Source organism: Cataglyphis hispanica, chromosome 8 (assembly GCF_021464435.1).
Source record: "Cataglyphis hispanica isolate Lineage 1 chromosome 8, ULB_Chis1_1.0, whole genome shotgun sequence".
Taxonomy (NCBI): Eukaryota; Metazoa; Arthropoda; class Insecta; order Hymenoptera; family Formicidae; genus Cataglyphis; species Cataglyphis hispanica.
This window is the reverse complement of record NC_065961.1, coordinates 8,189,881-8,208,408: the sequence shown is the minus strand read 5'-3', so window position 1 is coordinate 8,208,408 and position 18,528 is coordinate 8,189,881. Positions and strand designations below refer to the sequence as shown.

The 18,528-nt window shown below is 33.1% G+C and overlaps 4 protein-coding genes across 14 annotated transcripts; 3 read left to right on the top strand and 1 right to left on the bottom strand.

The window, feature by feature from the left end:
* The first annotated feature begins 247 nt into the window (after positions 1-247).
* Positions 248-1,833, top strand: LOC126851314 (uncharacterized). Of its 3 annotated transcripts, none has more exons than XM_050595136.1 (3): positions 248-929; positions 993-1,254; positions 1,633-1,833. In XM_050595136.1, the coding sequence occupies exons 1-3, from the start codon at positions 774-776 to the stop codon at positions 1,647-1,649; spliced, it is 435 nt and encodes a 144-aa protein (XP_050451093.1). In that variant the 5' UTR covers positions 248-773; the 3' UTR covers positions 1,650-1,833. The 3 variants fall into 3 exon arrangements, with proteins under 3 accessions (XP_050451093.1, XP_050451092.1, XP_050451091.1); XM_050595135.1 differs by having other exon boundaries at positions 1,618-1,833; XM_050595134.1 differs by having other exon boundaries at positions 1,450-1,833.
* A 367-nt stretch (positions 1,834-2,200) lies between these two features.
* Positions 2,201-7,777, bottom strand: LOC126851311 (tRNA (cytosine(72)-C(5))-methyltransferase NSUN6). 5 transcript variants are annotated; one of them, XM_050595126.1, is made up of 8 exons: positions 7,462-7,777; positions 4,724-5,044; positions 4,515-4,637; positions 4,173-4,368; positions 3,937-4,099; positions 3,523-3,733; positions 2,977-3,264; positions 2,201-2,870 (listed from the first exon to the last, which is right to left on the bottom strand). In XM_050595126.1, the coding sequence occupies exons 2-8, from the start codon at positions 4,850-4,852 to the stop codon at positions 2,589-2,591; spliced, it is 1,392 nt and encodes a 463-aa protein (XP_050451083.1). In that variant the 5' UTR covers positions 4,853-5,044; positions 7,462-7,777; the 3' UTR covers positions 2,201-2,588. The 5 variants fall into 5 exon arrangements, with proteins under 5 accessions (XP_050451083.1, XP_050451086.1, XP_050451085.1 ...); XM_050595129.1 differs by having other exon boundaries at positions 7,512-7,777; XM_050595128.1 differs by having other exon boundaries at positions 7,538-7,777.
* On the top strand, positions 5,355-7,053 carry LOC126851312 (rac GTPase-activating protein 1-like). Of its 3 annotated transcripts, none has more exons than XM_050595132.1 (6): positions 5,355-5,495; positions 5,730-5,911; positions 5,982-6,139; positions 6,211-6,603; positions 6,686-6,807; positions 6,911-7,053. In XM_050595132.1, the coding sequence occupies exons 1-5, from the start codon at positions 5,456-5,458 to the stop codon at positions 6,798-6,800; spliced, it is 888 nt and encodes a 295-aa protein (XP_050451089.1). In that variant the 5' UTR covers positions 5,355-5,455; the 3' UTR covers positions 6,801-6,807; positions 6,911-7,053. The 3 variants fall into 3 exon arrangements, with proteins under 3 accessions (XP_050451089.1, XP_050451090.1, XP_050451088.1); XM_050595133.1 differs by having other exon boundaries at positions 6,903-7,043; XM_050595131.1 differs by having other exon boundaries at positions 6,686-7,027.
* A 1,087-nt stretch (positions 7,778-8,864) lies between the features above and the next one.
* LOC126851315 (ADP-ribosylation factor 1) lies at positions 8,865-12,580 on the top strand. 3 transcript variants are annotated; one of them, XM_050595140.1, is made up of 5 exons: positions 8,865-8,988; positions 10,275-10,448; positions 10,547-10,656; positions 10,870-10,995; positions 11,067-12,580. In XM_050595140.1, exons 2-5 carry the CDS (start codon positions 10,301-10,303, stop codon positions 11,229-11,231), a joined length of 549 nt encoding a protein of 182 aa, XP_050451097.1. In that variant the 5' UTR covers positions 8,865-8,988; positions 10,275-10,300; the 3' UTR covers positions 11,232-12,580. The 3 variants fall into 3 exon arrangements, with proteins under 3 accessions (XP_050451097.1, XP_050451096.1, XP_050451095.1); XM_050595139.1 differs by having other exon boundaries at positions 8,889-9,209; XM_050595138.1 differs by having other exon boundaries at positions 8,889-9,273.
* The last annotated feature ends 5,948 nt before the right edge of the window (positions 12,581-18,528 follow it).

The window sequence follows — 18,528 nt, the reverse complement described above, 5'->3', positions numbered from 1 at the left end:
TAAACCCGTTCCTATTAGTTGCAGGTAATTCTAGGATGTACAACATATATAATGCATAGTATAGTGATAAATATTTAACCAACATTCTTTTTTTAAAATAATACATTATGGAATAAATAATTGTGTCGTCTATCTCTTTAAACGTGTGCGGAAAAAAAGTAAATTTACACGCGATTTTCGCAATGGAAACAATCATAATTCTGTCTTTTTTTTTTTTTTTGTAACACGTACACATATATATATATATATATATATATATATATACATATATATATGTGTGTGTGTGTGTGTGTGTCGACGATGTTTTATTTTCGCATTTTTCACAGCACGTTATGATTTGCGATATGTCATAAATGTTTCTCGCAAATTTGTACTTTGTTTACAAATTTGTCCTATAATCTTATTTAAATATATATATATATATATATATATATATATATATATATGTGTGTGTGTGTGTGTGGGTGTATAGAAAAATATCGCTTTTTAATCAATGTTTTAAATTTATAATAAATGTAAAATTCTAATTTTTTTATAAGACAATCCATACATTTCTTAAATTTTATTTTTAAAAAGATCCTATTATCAGGAGTATTCGTAATCTTCATGACAAAATTTCGTGCCAGGTATCTATTTCTTTCAGTTATATGTTACTTCTCTCATCATATATTTTAATATATGCACGTAACTCTATTAGAATATACTGTCAACACATAATTGCGACGTGTATTTAATTAAAAATAATACGGTCACCAGAAATATGTGTATTCTTCATGTTCTCTGTCATTCTCAGAAAAATCGAATCAATTGCCTCATCGGTTAGCCAACCAAAAAAACGTATTTCAAAAACAGAATTACAAAAGACAATTTTAATTGCAGTCCCTAATTCTGTGGAATTTCATAATTATGAATCGAATAAATTATACCGGGTAGGTACGTTAGATAGATAATGTAAAACAATTTTCAAATAATACTGTCATTCTTTATTACAGAAAGTTGTCGTATTACAAAATGTGAGTACATCTTTGGCCAGGTTTCAATTAGCAACAAGGCCTATGTATTCACGATTCACTGTCATAATTGAATGCAAAAGACAAACGGGCGGTATTTTCCCAGGAATGCACGTAAAATTGATTATTCTCTTTCGTTGTGATATTTTAGATGAGCCCGAAGAAATGTTAATAATAAATGTACAACAAGGACGTTCGGTAATTATTAAATTGCGCGGATATCGAGATTCACCGATATTGCGAAGTAAGTGAATTTATAATTGCATATAAACTTATTCAATAGATTTATAAGAATTGCCTATTTGTAAACGATGTATAAAACTGAGTGCCCAAGTCGAGTCTAGAGTAAAGAGTGCGCGAAATAAAAATAATGTAGTCATATATGCAAAAGAAAAAAGGAAAGATTTTCTTTATATCTCTTTTACTATTGCTATCACAGTGACTACTATTCCGTACTTTCCATATCCGCGAAAACAACTGCAAGTAAAAGCCATGATAAAAGATGAGAAGTGGATTGCGGGAATTCCACAAACAAATTCTTGCGAGAAAGTACAAAACTCCGTTTTCTATTTTTAATAATATTTCCACATATCTTTTTTTCTTAAAGAAAATAAATTCACAGCTTATCGATACAAGTAGCAATGCTGGAGAGAATATATTATATTGCAAGAAATTAAAAAGCTTTGATTGCCGAGAATGTCTTGTAGATCAACAAGTCATTTTATCTCTGATGGTTAAAAATATCGGAGGCGAAGGAAGATTTTTCATTATGAGCGAAATCGATTGGTGCTCGATGCATATCGAGGTAAAAATATGTGTTCAGGTAAATAGCAATCATAAATAATACTGAACAAACATGTCTCTCATTTCAGGATGTGACAAAGGACAATATGCTGATTCTATCATCTTTTGCTATGTGGCCCGCATATTTTACGCTTAAGCCGCAAGAGCATATATATCTATACATCTATTTCTTCCCTAATACTCAAGGAATGCATGTAAATTATAATGACAGTAAATTTTTATGTCTTTTTCTATTAAATAACTCTCTTCTCTCTTTTTCCTTTCTTTTTATTTACTGTAAATTTAGATAGAGACATTGTATGTAATTTGTGACAATTGTTCTGTGATAACAACGGAAGTCATTGGAGATGGTGTCGTATAAACAAGTAACAGTAGAGTATAAGAGGTACATATACATGTCTTTTATTTGCGCATATATAAATACACACAGACACACAAAAGATATATGTATGTATATATATATATATATATATATATATATATATATATATATATATATATATATATACACACACGCACGCACACACACACACACACACACACACACACACACATACTCTTTCCTTCTTTAAATAAATTGTTATCATAAAGAGATCTATAGGAACTATAGAACTATATAACGATAAAGATAACAATTTCATTTCCAGATTGAAGCATATGTTATATGAACATATTAGGTCTGTCTTTCAATCAAGAGTCTATTTTCTAATAAATTAATTTTAAATATACACACACACACACACACACAACATAGTGTAAAGTTGCAATGCTTAATCATTTTCTGGAACATTTATTGAAGCATGCAATAAAAAATCCAACAGAATCAGTACTTTCAGTACCAAATCTACATACTTTTCTCGCATTCTCATTTGTTAGACCGTCTATGGTGTATCCTTGACTACCATATCTATCTGTTTTTAACCGATCTATAACAGAGTCTAATTTTAACTCTGGAAATTTTTTCAATGCCCAAGCAATGATTCCTTCATTCTCTGCTATTGTAACAGTGCATGTACTATACACTAATGTTCCATTCTCTTTCAAAAGACGAACGGCCTATGTATATTTACATTTATTAGAACCAAATATATATATATATATATATATATATTTATGGATGTGCATTTGCATGACAATTAATTTGTTTAATTTGTTGACTTACGACAGAAAAGAGACTTCGTTGCAAGGGAATGTAAGAACGAAGCTGCGCCAATGTAATTGTATTATATAATTGTGGTCTTTGACCTAATGCGCTGCATGGAGTGTCTAAGAGAATACGATCAAAGTGATCCTGTATGAATGGAGGTCCATCGGTATCGACGAAACTATTGTCTTGTTCGACGACAGCCTTAGTAGCATCGTAACAAAATATTTTAATGTTTTCATCATTATACTTTTCCTTAAACCGTTTCACTTTACCTGCATTTTTCTCTAATGCTATTATCTTACCCTAGAAAATATATTATTAGAGATGATATATAAAAGAGTACAAGGAATATATTCATTATCTTTATGTACTTTCTATATTCATTTTTTCTTTCTCTTCTTTATCATTTCGAGAAATAAAAGCATGTACTCAAGTTCCAACCTGAGTATAAAAAAAAAGGAAAAAAGAAATGATGGAGAAAGAAAAAGATAGCTAGAAAAAACAGTTGCCTACATTGTTATTATCGGTAAAATAAACTTTTCTTTTTCTTCAAGTATTTACCTGTCCTTTCATAAGAAACGAAATATGCGTAGTTTTGTTACCAGGTGCCGCGCACATGTCCAAAATTATCTCACCTGGTTGCGGATTTAAAACTAAGCTACATAGAATAGATGGTAAATTTTGTAACAGTACATGTGGTCTCAGAGATTCATTATCTATATTCAATTGTGGAACTCGTGAGGTTACATCAGTCATAATTATTGCGATACCACTGAAAGATAGTTTACAGCATCATTTGGTACTATATATATATATACAAAGGATCTTGTAGTAATGAAACAACCAACCCATATATGGCAAAAATAAGCAAAAGGCCATTTGTACAATTTGGAAGAAAGAAATTTCCAATTATGATATAATAAAAAGTAAGCTTCTTCTCCCCCTCTTTCTTTGATATAAGTAATTGTTTCTTACCATGGATTTTTTGCAGCTTTACTAAATAACTCTTTCCTAGTTTGTCGAAGAATGCCATTACCCAAGTAGATCTTCTTGCTATCTGGATATGGCTTAATTAAACCTTTTTTACAATGACCGGTAACGTCAGCAAATACACTGACTTTACAATTGATGATTAAACCTATAGTGAATTTAATCGGGATTTTTATGGATATATAATTAACAGGGAGAATTTTATGTATCACAAAGATTACCATTTGGCATACCAACAATGCCTGGAGCATAAACATGAGATCCTCTTAGTACAGCTGCACCACATATAGCATCGACAATAATTTCCCTTGGATATCTCTTTAAATCAAGAGATACCGATAAATCCCAATTTTCAACAGCTACTATTCCATTTGGAAGATCCGGTAAAAAATGAATAAATGGATCTGGTTTATCAGCCTAATATATTTAAAGATCTCTTGTGTAAATAAATGTAGGATAGCTTAAATAATAATATCAACTATAAAAGTATAAAATAACATATATCAAATAACAGTAATCGCTGTTAAAATTATAAAATTATTTCAATTATCACGTTATCATACCTGTTTCAAGGCTTCATATAGTTTCTGCAGATTGTCTGTATAATGATTGGAAAAATGATTTAATCTATAAATACTTTTTCTAGGTGTTGTACGCATCCATTTGCAGAGAGCATTGACCTTTTCCTATAATTTTTTTTATCATAGAAAAAACGTTTTATTTTATATAAAGATAGCAAGAAAAAAGTTACACAAATATTATTCTGAGATACCTGAATTTCACACTTTTGTAAATATCCATCGTTAGTGATAACTTTTCCTAAATCTGCTATCAATTCGTCATGTATGTCAGTTTTATTTTTAAACGGCGTTTCTCCGAAATTATACGAGTGTGGTAACATATTATGTGTGTGTGCGTGTATATTATATATATATATATCCTCTTTTTCCGTGTATATGTTTAACAAATTATATTTACAGAGCTTTTTAAAAATACGTAATTTGGCATAAAAGTTTAATATTATTATTTAATAAAAGTATAATGTATCCTTGGATTTAATCAGCACTGATCTTCACTCAACATCTGTGAAGTTCTGAAAAACAAAACAGTGAAAGGGAAGAGAGAAAATATGAGAGTAAGAGAGAACTAAAGAAGGATAGAGAAAAGGGGGAGAAAAAGATCTTGTTGAGAACTTTTTTATGAAAATAGATATAGATAGATATATTTTATGGAAATAGATAGAATTAACTAGAAATTTCTTATTTAACTATTTGTCAAGATTGTAAGATTCGAATGGCTCTGAAAGATACACACACACACACACACACTCTCTCTCTCTCTCTCTCTCTTTCTAATTTTATAACAGATAGAAACTTTAACACTTAAAAATATACAAATAAAAATATCTATTCAAATTCTCATTCCCCAAATAGCTACAAGATTAGTATTGCTAATGAAAAAAAGAAAGGACAATTGTCTGTGACAATATTTACCAAACTACATAATGTCATCTTTGGTGAGCAATAATGAGCTAATGGATGAAGGTATATAAATCGTTTCTTTGTTATATATTTGTTCTATATATATAAATTTTGAATAATATCGTATAAATTAAAAATACACTTATTTTACGTCATCCGAAAAAAACGTGTGTAACTAAATCTATAAAATAAATAAAAATTGTTGATGTATTTATGTTGTTCTTTATGTTTTATATAAAATGTAATATTATAGTAGTAATGATATGCATAAATAATGTATATATTCTACTAATGCAGTTTCTACTAATGTGCAACAAATGAAATGTCTACCTTTGCAAGAATATCAACAACTTTGTCTAGATTTAGACAAGGCTTATCAAGATATCGTAAATCTTAATCAGAAATTATGTCACGCTAGAAGAAACTTGGAGGACGAAAAACGTAAACGTCGAGTAATTGAGCACTATAAAAGTTTACTGGTAAGTAAATTAATATAAAAATTTTAACATTCTAACATTTAATATTTGTATATCTAAATCTGTTCAAAAGGAAAGTCAAATTAATGCAACTAGAAAAGTATTATTCCATGATAAAGAAGTAAATTTGGATGAAGAAATAAAGGAGAAACTACAATCTCTTACCAAACCTATGTTTGAATTCAAAATGTGTAATAATCTACATATTCAAGACAAACAGTCCGATGGACAGTAAGTACAGACATCTAAATACATCTATTTAATATAATATCCAATTTACATTAAAATTTAATAATTTGTAGACTGACCACAATAGCAGAAATGGATTCGACTGGTTCAATACTAAGCGACTTGAATTGTTTGTCAAAGTCAGAAGATGATTTGGATACCGATGTTATTATAGAGATTGAAAAAAAGAAAAAGTGCAGAGAGTACATACTTGGCGATGATTATACCGCAAATGGACAATGCAGCACATTAGATAAAGTTGCAAAATTTAACTCACACGATGGAGTAACAATTACAAGAGTTAAGACAAATGATGATACGCACACTGCGTCTTTCAAAATTAAAGTTATATCCGACAAAGAGAATATCGATCCCAAACCGTTGAATACAGAAGCAATTGCGAATCATAGTTTTGTATCAAAGAGTATAGTCATTAAGCCAGAAATATGTACTTTGTGCAGTAAAAGGTAATATATAAAAATAAAATAACTTGACATGTAACAAAGATATAATATGAAACTATATAATCTTCCTTCCATTTCATGTCAGAATCAGATTTGGAAAAACGATACTAAGATGCAGAGATTGCCCCGTTATATGTCACGCCGAATGCAAGACACAAGTTTTTTCGATTCCATGTGAAAAAGACAACAATATTACATAGTGCATCTGTAAGTCTACTATCATAATAATAATAATAATAATAAGAAGAAGAAGAAGAATAACGCTTTTTTTAAATTTAATATTTTTATATAATTATTGCAAGAATTTCAGGTTGTCAAAAAGTAAAACTAATGCTTCGAAACTAACCTAAAACCTATCTAGCAATGGAACAATATCAAAAATAAGAAAAACACATAGTTTTGCAATTTAATCTGATTATTAACCTTATTAATTTTATATGTCGTATAAATGTGTAATGATATATCGTCACATGTCTAACTTAAAATGTTATATATCACATGTTGGAAATATTTAATAAACATATAGCTTTTTTACATTACTGTTTTTATGCGCACCGTCACATGTATAGTAATATACGAATTTCATGGATAATCAAATATCACCCCTCACTGCACAATATTTAAAGAGATAAATAATTCATTTTACGGGATTAAAACTTTTTTTTTTTTTTTCTCTTACTGTAATCTGCAATTATAATCCGATTGGATTTTATCGTACATAAGAAATATAACATATATTCGTATAATGATATATTTCTACATAGAGAATTTCTTTAACTTGAAAAGTTTTTTCGTAATATTAGTCAAAATAAATATATACATGCGACAAAGTTTGTATAACAAATGTAATAATAATATTACCGTTATTAGAATACTTAGTATACATGTTTTTGTTGAAAGTTGAAACTAACGTAGAGTATATATTCGTATTACGCACCAAAACAGAGTATTGTATATTGTTCTCTGAATGAATCGATAAATGTTTAATAACCATTCTAATTATGTTAGATTTTGATAAAAATACACTTAATCGATGCATAAAAAATATTTTTGCATAAAAAATATTTTTGCATAAAAAATAAAAACAAAGGTTTTTGGCATTGCGCATTGTTCGGCCCATCCCATGATGCAACATGCAACTGATGCAAGCGGCCATCTACTTGCATTATGTATACACGTAAAATTCACATTGCTCCAATTCAACTATTTAATATCCAATAGAAAAAAAAACAGCAACCGGTTGTCCACATTTGTCAATTGGTCAAATTCAATATAAGAGAGAGAGAGAGAGAGAGAGAGAGAGAGATTGATTTTTGATTGGTTAGAAAAACTAGTGGCAAAACTTTGGTCGCTATGAATGGCGCTACATATTACATACAGTCCATCATACACATGTGGTCGAATGAGATGCTCACAACAGAAAATGTATAAATTACAAAATTACATACTACTAATGGCATATTCTAAAATACATCGGATGTGAATTCTCTATTATTACATGGCGTTTGGTTAAACACCAACAGCGATAGCAGCCGATACCATATATTATTTTAATTCCTATATGAACATTGTAAAAAAAACATGACTTGTTTAGAGTCTAGATATCTATATCACTCATGATTATTCGAGTGAGAAATATGAGAGCACGAGGTATGAAACACAAGATATATGGATTATGTCTCTCTTTAATGAGAAGCTTGTGTACAATTTATTAAACATATACTATAATAATTTTCTCTTCTCATTTTTACCCGTTGATACACGTGCAGTAGTGTATCGCGATCTGACCTTTTTTTCATATCTCATCCTTTTACATTTACAATAACACGTGTCTCTCTACATATATTAAACATTAAAAAAATGTTGGTCAGTCAAAAATATACATTTGCCTCTTTATATTTTTGTTTGTCAATCTAATTTCGATCACAATTATATGACTAAGCTTTATATTAGGTATCTAGATTTTAAAAACTACTCTATGTATATAAAAATATGGAATTAAATGTAGAGTGAGCTAATTATTATACATTTGCTCTTGCGTGCATCTATACATGCATACGGGCATATATGTGTATATGACACATAGGTATCGATACATATCGTAAGCGGTCTCTCCCGTTGGCCCGCGGCCCGCATACACATACTTTACGACATTTCGAAATTTTCGTCGTCGATTTAAAGTCGCCATCTATCAGGGTACTCACGTACCAATATTAATTTCCATCGTCACGTGACTCATCGGGCCAATCGCGACGACTCGGTGACCCTATACGTGGCATGAGGCATGAATCCTTTCCACGTCCGCCATTTTGACATACGGTACTTTTCGAGAGAGTGTTGGTTTTATGTTTTATCGTTTCTCGTGAAAATAATCTTTTTTACTGAAACGTAAGTAACGCAAGTGGCGTATATGTGCAACGTGGCATTACCAGACAACTCGATACTAAGAGCAAGTCTCTGGGTAATGGATCTTTGAGCGGGGAACCCTTGACGATTCGCTGGGGAGTAGGTCGAAGGTGACAGACAACCGGGTGTACGCAGTGGCTTCGCAAACCGCACAATATCTTCCGCCTCGCTCGCAGTATCACGCTCCACTGGCCTTTTAAATAGTACGAACACTCTTTAAAAAACTCCATAGATCGTCAGCAAAGAAGTCTATAGTGATCCCCGAGGGTATGCTAGTCCGATAATCATAGCGATATATTAAAATGAGAATCGATAACGGGCAGCGTGAGCATCTCGTGCGTGCATGGCCTTTTTTCTAATTTTTTTTTTCTTTTTTTTTTTTTTCTTTTTGTTCCTCCATCTCCACAATCGGGAGTCGAACGCACGATTCCGGCTGTATCGTGTAATTAATTCGATCGTTTCGTCTCGGCTTTTTTAACGCGATCAGGTTAGTTTGCGAGGCTTTTGCGAGACGCCAAGACGCGGCGATTATTATACGCGTGTGTACGTTGAAAGGATACGTATGTCGCGATCGGAGACTCGTATTATGTACATATGCTTTTCGAGAGACGCATGTCGTTCTGTCGCCTCGTCGCGTAGATCCGCCGCGGATCTTTGTCGCTTGCCCACGTGTGCTCTCTTATTCCACATTTTTTTTTTCCATTAAATTTCGTCATCTCTTTCTTCGGCTTTCTTATGCGCGTGGGAGAGGAAAAAGATGAAAAAAGAAGCGAAAGAAAAAAGACTGACATGTACGACTTGATTTTGTGACTTTCACAATCGCGATTATATTATTAGAGGGCATTTACATACATACATATATATATATATATATATATATATATATATATATATATAAATCTCTCTCTCTCTCTCTCTTTATCTCACGTTATTGGCGCAGTATGCGCAAACTAAATAATATTATCCAATATATGAATTTCTCGTTTCGCAAAACAAAATTTATTCCTATAATTAGAAAATTGCATATACGCATCTTTCTCGCAACAATTATATACATGTGTCAAATTTTATATCGCTCAATCTTACTTATATAAATCCACATATACGCATATATACATTGTCAAAGTTTAAAGAGGACTATAGTAAAAAGTAACGAAAGATGTAATTTTTCATTGTACATAAAACTGTAATATGTTTGTAAGAAAAAGATGATTGTATATTTCATAAAAATAGTATACATTGCATTTTTTAATTGTATTATTTTTTAGATCCTCTGACATAACCAGTACCAACCATGGGGAATATGTTTGCAACATTATTCAAAGGCCTCTTTGGCAAAAAAGAAATGAGGATTTTGATGGTGGGTCTTGATGCAGCAGGTAAAACCACAATACTGTACAAATTAAAATTAGGGGAAATTGTTACTACAATTCCCACTATAGGTGAGTACATTTGTTGGCATTTTTGCATCTTTTGTCGATTATCAAACAATGACATAGTTTAGATGGCAGAATATCATGCATGTAAATGTATTTTTTAGGTTTCAATGTAGAAACAGTCGAGTATAAGAATATAAGTTTCACCGTATGGGATGTAGGCGGCCAAGATAAAATAAGACCGCTCTGGCGACATTATTTTCAGAATACACAAGTATGTGTGCACATGTTTATTATTTTGTAAACAAAACCGTGTTAGATTCTAATATACAATATAATATATATATAATATATTTATCAAACTAGAAGACATTATTCCTTTCTTTTGTTTATTTTTATTAGATAGTTATTTTGTATCGTGTCTGAATATTTTGATTGTATCAATTTTATTTTAACACCATGTCTTTCAACGTTATATTTATTATAGGGTTTGATATTCGTCGTTGATAGTAATGATAGGGAGCGTATTGGCGAAGCACGCGAAGAGTTAATGAGAATGCTTGCGGAAGATGAACTGAGAGATGCGGTACTTCTCATATTTGCTAACAAGCAAGTCAGTAATAAATTCACTGAGCGTTACGAAAAATTTGAGTGACAAACGATATTAATGGAATAAAATTTCAGGATTTGCCAAACGCAATGAACGCAGCAGAAATTACCGACAAGTTGGGATTACATTCTCTGCGTAATCGTAATTGGTATATCCAAGCAACGTGTGCCACAAGCGGAGATGGACTTTACGAAGGTCTCGATTGGCTTTCCAATCAACTGAAAAATGCCAACCGCTAATTGGGAAATTATTCTGTCAACATTCAGTTGCTATATTAACATCATGCAAAAACAGCTGCACACCTGTCCCCCCCATGGCTCTTTGCAATGAATGAGTAATATTATAAGAAACAAACAAAATACAAACTACAAGATCTATTTGATCTTGAATGGTGGATATAGAAGGTTTATTACTGAGAATCGTCTGTGTCGGAGCAAGTTTTTTGGGGGGAGAGGAGTGGGCAAGCGGGGCCGCAGGCACATGATCGAATGGCCACACCGGACTATTGCCTTGCGCAAATCTTATTATTATTATTATTATTATTATTATTATTATTATTATTATTATTATTATATTAGCATTATAGTTACACAACTTTTTACACAGAGATGCCACGAGAATGTGGAAAACTTGGAAGTAATTATATTAAAGTACCTAACTCTGAAACATGCGATACACATTAATTAATGAATAATTTAAATGATATCTTCGATAAGAAAATTAAAAAACGTGAAAAACAGGAATAAAGTACCCACAGTGTTATCAGTTTTGAATCAGCGTTGGACATACCGATTATCATAATGTAGCTGCATATTGTACATTACATTATATAAATACGATAAAATGTGATCAGTAGACAAGAGAGAATGTTGCTCTGTCCACACTACATTTACAAAAATCGCTCTCATCTCGGCCCAGGACGGCTGATACGAAAACGCAGAAAGTGATTGCAGCAAACGGTGCAATGACTAACTCTATATTTCCTAATTATATAAAAAAAAAATTTAATTTTTTTTAATTAAAAAAAAGTTTTTTTTTAAGTTCTCGGCGATAGAAAACTTGGGAAAACAGAAGCTATACCGATGGTTATTTCACTAGTTGAGTGCGGTAGGTGTTGATTGCATCCTCTTCCTTTTCCCATCTGCCCGTCTCGTCAAACTTATAGTTATTCCAACTATGTATATCTCACTATAGAGATGTTACATTTATTTATTGCACCTCGATAAGATAAATTAGAATATATCCTCGACACATTCCGAAAATGTGCAGTGAATGGGACGGAAAAATTCAGAGACTCGAATTAATTTAGAAAGGTTGGAGTTGCCAGCCAAGAGATTCAGGCCTCGCAACTACTGGAATCCAGTATATACTTTGGACTTTTGGCGTTATACACGCCAAAGATGACGATGTTGATTCGCGGTCGTTCTTCTATGTCCTAACGTTTTTCCAATCTTTGAGGTACATTGTTTTTACGAGATAATCTTTCTCTTCTAATTTCATTGAATCGCCTTTTCGTCATATGCGAAAATTCATATAATTATGTATGAATGTTTAAACAATTTGTGAAATATATTGTAATTGTGCTTTACGTAGTCTATATGTTATTTGCCAACGAATAATCTTTTTAATTTTTATTTGAATCTATAAATTCTTGTCGGAGATTTGCGTGTTCGTTTCATAACGAAGGATAAGAATATGTTTCAAGGGAATGACGCCGAATGTTTTTGTAATGCGATCGGTGATCCTTTATTCGATCATTTTCACATCTTTAACGCGCAGGCACATGCCATTGAAATGATGGTACTCTAATTGAAAGCAATTGCTAAAATTTGTTACTGAAAGCTTTTAAGCACATACCTATTCACCAGAAGATATGGCAGGGATTACATTGTTTATTTTATATCAAGATTTCTTTTTTTCTTTCAAAATTGATTGTAGTTTAATCTATTATAAATATATTCAATTATGTCAATTAAACGTTGACTTTAATTAACAGAATCTCTCTTAGCATACATTTATTTGCTAGAAAATTTAGTAATTTTTTTTCAAAAAGAAAGCAGGAATTTAATGTATTCATGTGTTTGATGTTGTTAAGAAGTTAAAAGTACATAAAATAAAAAGATACGAGCTTCATAAAAAAAAAAAAAAATGAAAAAAATTTATATTTAAATTTTACATTAAATTTTACAAAATTATAATTCATATGAGAAGTTGAAAAATATTTTATTGGAGGAAAGATTGAAAATTTTATACAGGTATTACACGCCGGTTACATATGGTTTGCTCGATACAACGGTCGATCATTGTGTCTTTCACTCGGTAAGATACACACATGGTAATCGGCAAAGCACAATCTTGCCGTTCATCAGTTTGATAGATATGCTCGTTGTCAATCAATGCAGTCTTTGACACATATATGTAAATCAAATCCTTATGACCTATATCTGCAGACATGATGCAATTGTCTCGCGCCTTTCAACCATCATGCATCATTTATATAATTCATTTCCGCTTCTATATTGTTCACACACACACACACACACACACACACACACATGACGCATTTAGAAAAAGAGAGAGAAATACCTTTATAAATCCGCCACACACGAAAAAGCGGCACTATCGCGCAATAAACTTTGTAAACTCTGCAATTGATTTCTCTGTATTAGATTGAAAACGCTTTTTCGATATATTCAAATTTAAAGATTGTTTATTTCAGTGATATCACATTACATATATTGATAGAATAATTGCCGTTACGAAAAGACTGGACATGTATATGTACATAAGCATCGAGTTTTCAATAGTATAATATAATATAACGAGCGATTTTACGCGGCATTTTTGTGTGCATTTTATCATTAAAACTGCAATTCTTTAATATTTTTATAAATATTTTTATTCGAATAGCGACAAATGGTATTTCTATCTTTAGATCGCATTAAATATACACATAATTTCTCCGCGTGCAGATAAATGACACATCATGTATATACAGCTCGCACGCGTACATCTGTACGCGCATATATATGTACATATATATGATACGCATATATGCGTGCGTTCGTCCGTACATGCGCCTGCGAAGGAAAGTAAAAACGCCCGCGTTGATATCTGGACGTTTTATAGTAGGCGCACGCAAGTAGTTAAACGATGGGAATGTTGGCGCCACGTCGCATGACTCTGCACAGGAGTGATACGACGTACCTCACGCGTAGAGATAATGATGCAGCTTCGAGTAATAATGCAATACGAGAATATGCGGCGCGCAGAGATCTCTGTTACGTTCAATCTGGAATCTAAAATCTGGAATCTGGAGTAATAAAGGGGGGAGCGGGAAGAATATATCTTCTATTTGTCTCTCCTTTCCCTCGTCCCCTCTGCATTCTTCCACAACTCATCTTTATATATATCGTCTCGCCTTGCCCAACCTTTTGCTTTGCGTCGAATAAAACGAGAGGTGTTGGCGCATCACGCCATAGGAATTTACTCTCTCTCTCTCTCTCTCTCTCTCTCTCTTTGTAAATATTATTAAATTTTTAACTCGGCCGAATCAAGACAAATGTATTATATGTATTATATTGTTGATCAGGCTACGCCTGATGTAGTGCGTTGCGGAATAATTTTTGCCAAATTTTATCGTAAATTTTGTCACGATGTGAATAACAAAGACTACATCGTAATGCGACTTGGTATGCGAGGTTGTATTTGTTTTCTATCGATTTTTTTTATCGAAAAAAGAATCGGAAATTGTTTGCGTGTGCGTTCGATTAATCGATTAATAAGGAGAGAAAGAAAAAAAAGGAGACAAAATAATTGTTTAATCGAATCAGTTACAAATCCATTCGGTTTAAGAAAGCTAGTCACGCATGCACAGAAAAGTCGATTTGCGAGAAAGGACGAAGACGAGAGTGTGATAGAAGCAATAGAAGCGACACGACACGGCAAGGATGATAAAGGAGGAGGAGGAGGAGGAGAGAAAAAGAAAGAGAAAAGAAAGGGACAGAGATGAGAATGATAAGGGAGCAGGGAAAGGGAGTGAATACGTATAGGACAGATGTAATGTCTTGGGTATATCAAGAGACACGATGTGTAATCTCGCGCCAAGTTTATGCGCAACAAGAGCAAGACACCCCGCGTATCTATATTAATACTAAGAATAAGAATACGCGAGTCGGCTAATTGAGAGTATTTTTTAGATTATCGAACCTCAATAATGACCAAACCGATTGAATTTTTGATAGGCTTTATCATAGGGTTTAAATCTTAATTAAGGAAAATGTTTTTATTACCACATTGTTCTATATCACAAACGGAGATTATTATGCTGCAAAGTCTCAATGTGCAAAATTTTGTTGAAAAATGTTTTCCAAATTTTTTAAAACTAGAAATTGGGATACAAGATGATTAGCCGTCACAGCCGATGGTAAATTATTATTATGTTATATTATAATTACCTGTTGATAATCTAATATGTCAAAATATAATATTTGATAATCGATTTGGTGTTATTGATTTGATGTCATTAATCATTGTCATCGTTGATTCGAAGAAACTTTCATCACACATCCGTATACCCGTATCAATTCTATCTAATATTAATTTATGCTAATAATTAATAGTTCCTCCTAGCTCAACCTTACAACTAAACTCTACTTAACTCTACTTTTTTACTCAACACAATATACACACATACGCGCGCGTGCAAAATCTTCCTACTTATTATTTATATATATTATATGCGTGTGTACGCAAAGAATATATTTCTCGATAAATGAAATATAAGGAGATGCTGCATTTATGACTAGATTTATTCACATTAGCAAGCGTTCAGCATCTCATAACATTTGCACAGCTGCTTGTTTGGCTTAACGCGCCTATGTTGTGTCTATGTATGCGTATGTATGTATGTAAGTATGTATGTATATACATACATGTATGGTACGTATATATATATATATATATATATATAAAGCCTTATTATATAAATTATATTTCGAATAAATTGTTTATATCAGAATGAAAATTTTTTTGGTAATGTACACGGCCAGGTCGGCGTCGATGTCGACGCCGGCGCCTGCATACACGGTCTCGCCGTCAAGATGTATTTATAGTGTAATATTATTATAGTCTGTTTATATACGTATATACGCGAGAAAGAAAATATATAACACGTATTCCTCACTGCACATGCTTGCCATCAGACATCTATGTGGCTACAATTAATGTTAATATCACCACGCATTCTCGTTATCGTTATAAAAACGTTGAATCGAATGAGGGAAAAATATTTATGGAGAAATAGAAACGATATAACATCGCGATACACATCGGGACAATATGAAAATATTTCAATTGTGAAATATAGGGCGATTTGTTCCGCGGGAGAATACTGACGTCGAATCGGCCGTATACTTTTCCAAGTATAACCAAGAGCCAGGTTCTTGTCGGTTGCGTGAAATAAGATATGTAGCGACTAGGCACGCGGCTAGACTCGATCTAGATATTGAACACTAATAATGAAATTTATGCGCGTGTTTCGCCTCCTTTGATGAAATTGATAAATCGGAATAATTGACATGAAAATTTTAATAGATAGCGAAATTCTTCAAGAAAATGGGCACGACGAGTTCTTTTTTTTCTTCTCGATCGCAACGAGAGAGATCGTTGAGATTGATACATTTCAGCGATGAAGCTCGATCGCGTGCGCGCGATGCTAAATGCGAGTTTGTAATGTCCGCATCGAATGCGTTTCCTCTCTTATAATACAAATCTATAAGATATATGCCCTCGATATATCGCTGTCTGAGGTCGAGGTGACCTTAGGTTTAATTTAACGCGACGATACGATGCGATGCGATGCATCGTCAACTCGCATTCGTGTTCGAAAAGCGCGCGTTTCGTAGCATTTTTAGCATCGTATTATCTCATCGTTTGCTCGTTGCCGATTTTATGTTCCATTATCTTTAATCTCGGAACGTAAAGGATCATTGTTTAAGCAAACCAAACATAATTGTGAGGAAAAAAGATTGCGCTTTTATCGTAGTTGATAATCGCGCGATACGCTATCGCTCGCTTATTCTTCTCATAGCGATATAATATATATATATATATATAAATAATTTATATGTTTAAAAAAAAATTGACAATTATGTTACCAGAGAAGGAAAGAAAAGATTGCCTTCTCTCTCTTTCTCATTGTACATTTCAGGTTTCAATTATTTAATGAAATTTAATTATAACGTGTAAATTCGAACGCAAACTTGTATCGCGTCTTTAAATTTGCAAAGATTTGCACCAAACTAAATTACTAGATAATGTAACATCAAAGTTGTAATATTCTATCGTATGTAATTGTTATACGATAGAATATATAACATGTTTTAAAATTTTTGAATTTTATAAAAGCAAGCATGTACATGTATATAACATACTATATGTATATATAAGATAGATGCTTACACAATTGGAAATATAATTGAAAAAAGCGCTGGTTAACGGATAAGAATTTGCGTAAACATTTACGGTAATGGTTTTCAACTCTTTTCCACTTTCGATCGGAATCGGGCGGCTGGCGTGTAATACGCGTAAATAGCGCCAATGAAAATACGTACTAAAACACCCCACATTCCACAACGTCGCGTCACGTCACGTCACGACAATGAGTATTGTGCGAACGACGGCGCGTCGAGACATCTTTGTCGTAGACGAGTTTGACTCGATTCGTGTCAGGTCTCTTTCGCAGCTCGCCAAGAGGAAGATGTATGTTATTGTTGGGCACGACCGAGAAAAGGACTCGGAGCGGCCGAATCCGATGAAGCGTCACATCCGTTGCTTTGAATAAAGTTTTTATTTTTTTCCCTTTTCCCTCTACCTTCCTCCACATCGCCAACCACCACTAGCCACCAATCATCTCCTCGAACGGACTCGCGCGACGAGCGACGAGTCGCCACGGCCGACGATCCATTAGATTTGTCATTCTCGATTATGAATAGTCTACGCGCGACCAAACGCGGCACCATTCTTTCAAGTCCATCCAGGCTCTCCTTTCTTTCTTTTCTTCCTATTTGCGGTATCTCGTTCCTTCCTCCCATTATGCGTTCGTCTCGCTCGCGCTGCGCGTCTCTCTTTCTCCTCGGCCGCAAGGGCCATATTTGTGATGTATGAAAACGTAAAATGCACCGTCAGAATTCCATCGTACGGTCTTACAATAGCGACTGATGATACTCCGAAGCGATCGCCATTTCTTTCTTATTTAAACCTAGCGCTCCGTACAACGACGACGTGAATAATCGCTAGTGAGAAATTGAAAGTCGCGTCTACCGATCGAAATTGTACTTTTTTTTTTTTTTTATTTTGCGATTAGAGATATCCCGAGTGAAGATGGTGGACTTTTGTATATATGTCGTATGGGATAAATGGATGGCCTAGGAGAGGAGAGCGAGAGAGAGAGAGAGAGAGAGAGCGCAAACATGTCGGTCTCGCCCGTCTCCGCGATGCCCATCGGCGATAAAAGCAACGCCGTGAGCCGTGAGC

Bases quoted from the DNA above. Each gene is read 5' to 3' on its own strand.
- LOC126851311 (XM_050595126.1), bottom strand. From the start codon at position 4,852: ATGTTACCACACTCGTATAATTTCGGAGAAACGCCGTTTAAAAATAAA. The intron at 4,100-4,172 runs GTAATCTTTGTG...AATTCACTATAG, and splicing joins CATTGTTGGTATGCCAAATG to GTTTAATCATCAATTGTAAA. The intron at 3,265-3,522 runs GTAAATACTTGA...TATATTTTCTAG, and splicing joins CGTTTCTTATGAAAGGACAG to GGTAAGATAATAGCATTAGA.
- LOC126851312 (XM_050595132.1), top strand. From the start codon at position 5,456: ATGTCATCTTTGGTGAGCAATAATGAGCTAATGGATGAAG. The intron at 6,140-6,210 runs GTAAGTACAGAC...AATAATTTGTAG, and splicing joins GACAAACAGTCCGATGGACA to ACTGACCACAATAGCAGAAA. The intron at 6,604-6,685 runs GTAATATATAAA...ATTTCATGTCAG, and splicing joins TGTACTTTGTGCAGTAAAAG to AATCAGATTTGGAAAAACGA.
- LOC126851315 (XM_050595140.1), top strand. From the start codon at position 10,301: ATGGGGAATATGTTTGCAACATTATTCAAAGGCCTCTTTGGCAAAAAA. The intron at 10,449-10,546 runs GTGAGTACATTT...TGTATTTTTTAG, and splicing joins TACTACAATTCCCACTATAG to GTTTCAATGTAGAAACAGTC. The intron at 10,996-11,066 runs GTCAGTAATAAA...ATAAAATTTCAG, and splicing joins TCATATTTGCTAACAAGCAA to GATTTGCCAAACGCAATGAA.
- LOC126851314 (XM_050595134.1), top strand. From the start codon at position 774: ATGTTCTCTGTCATTCTCAGAAAAATCGAATCAATTGCCTCATCGGTT. The intron at 930-992 runs GTAGGTACGTTA...TCTTTATTACAG, and splicing joins AATCGAATAAATTATACCGG to AAAGTTGTCGTATTACAAAA. The intron at 1,255-1,449 runs GTAAGTGAATTT...TTGCTATCACAG, and splicing joins AGATTCACCGATATTGCGAA to TGACTACTATTCCGTACTTT.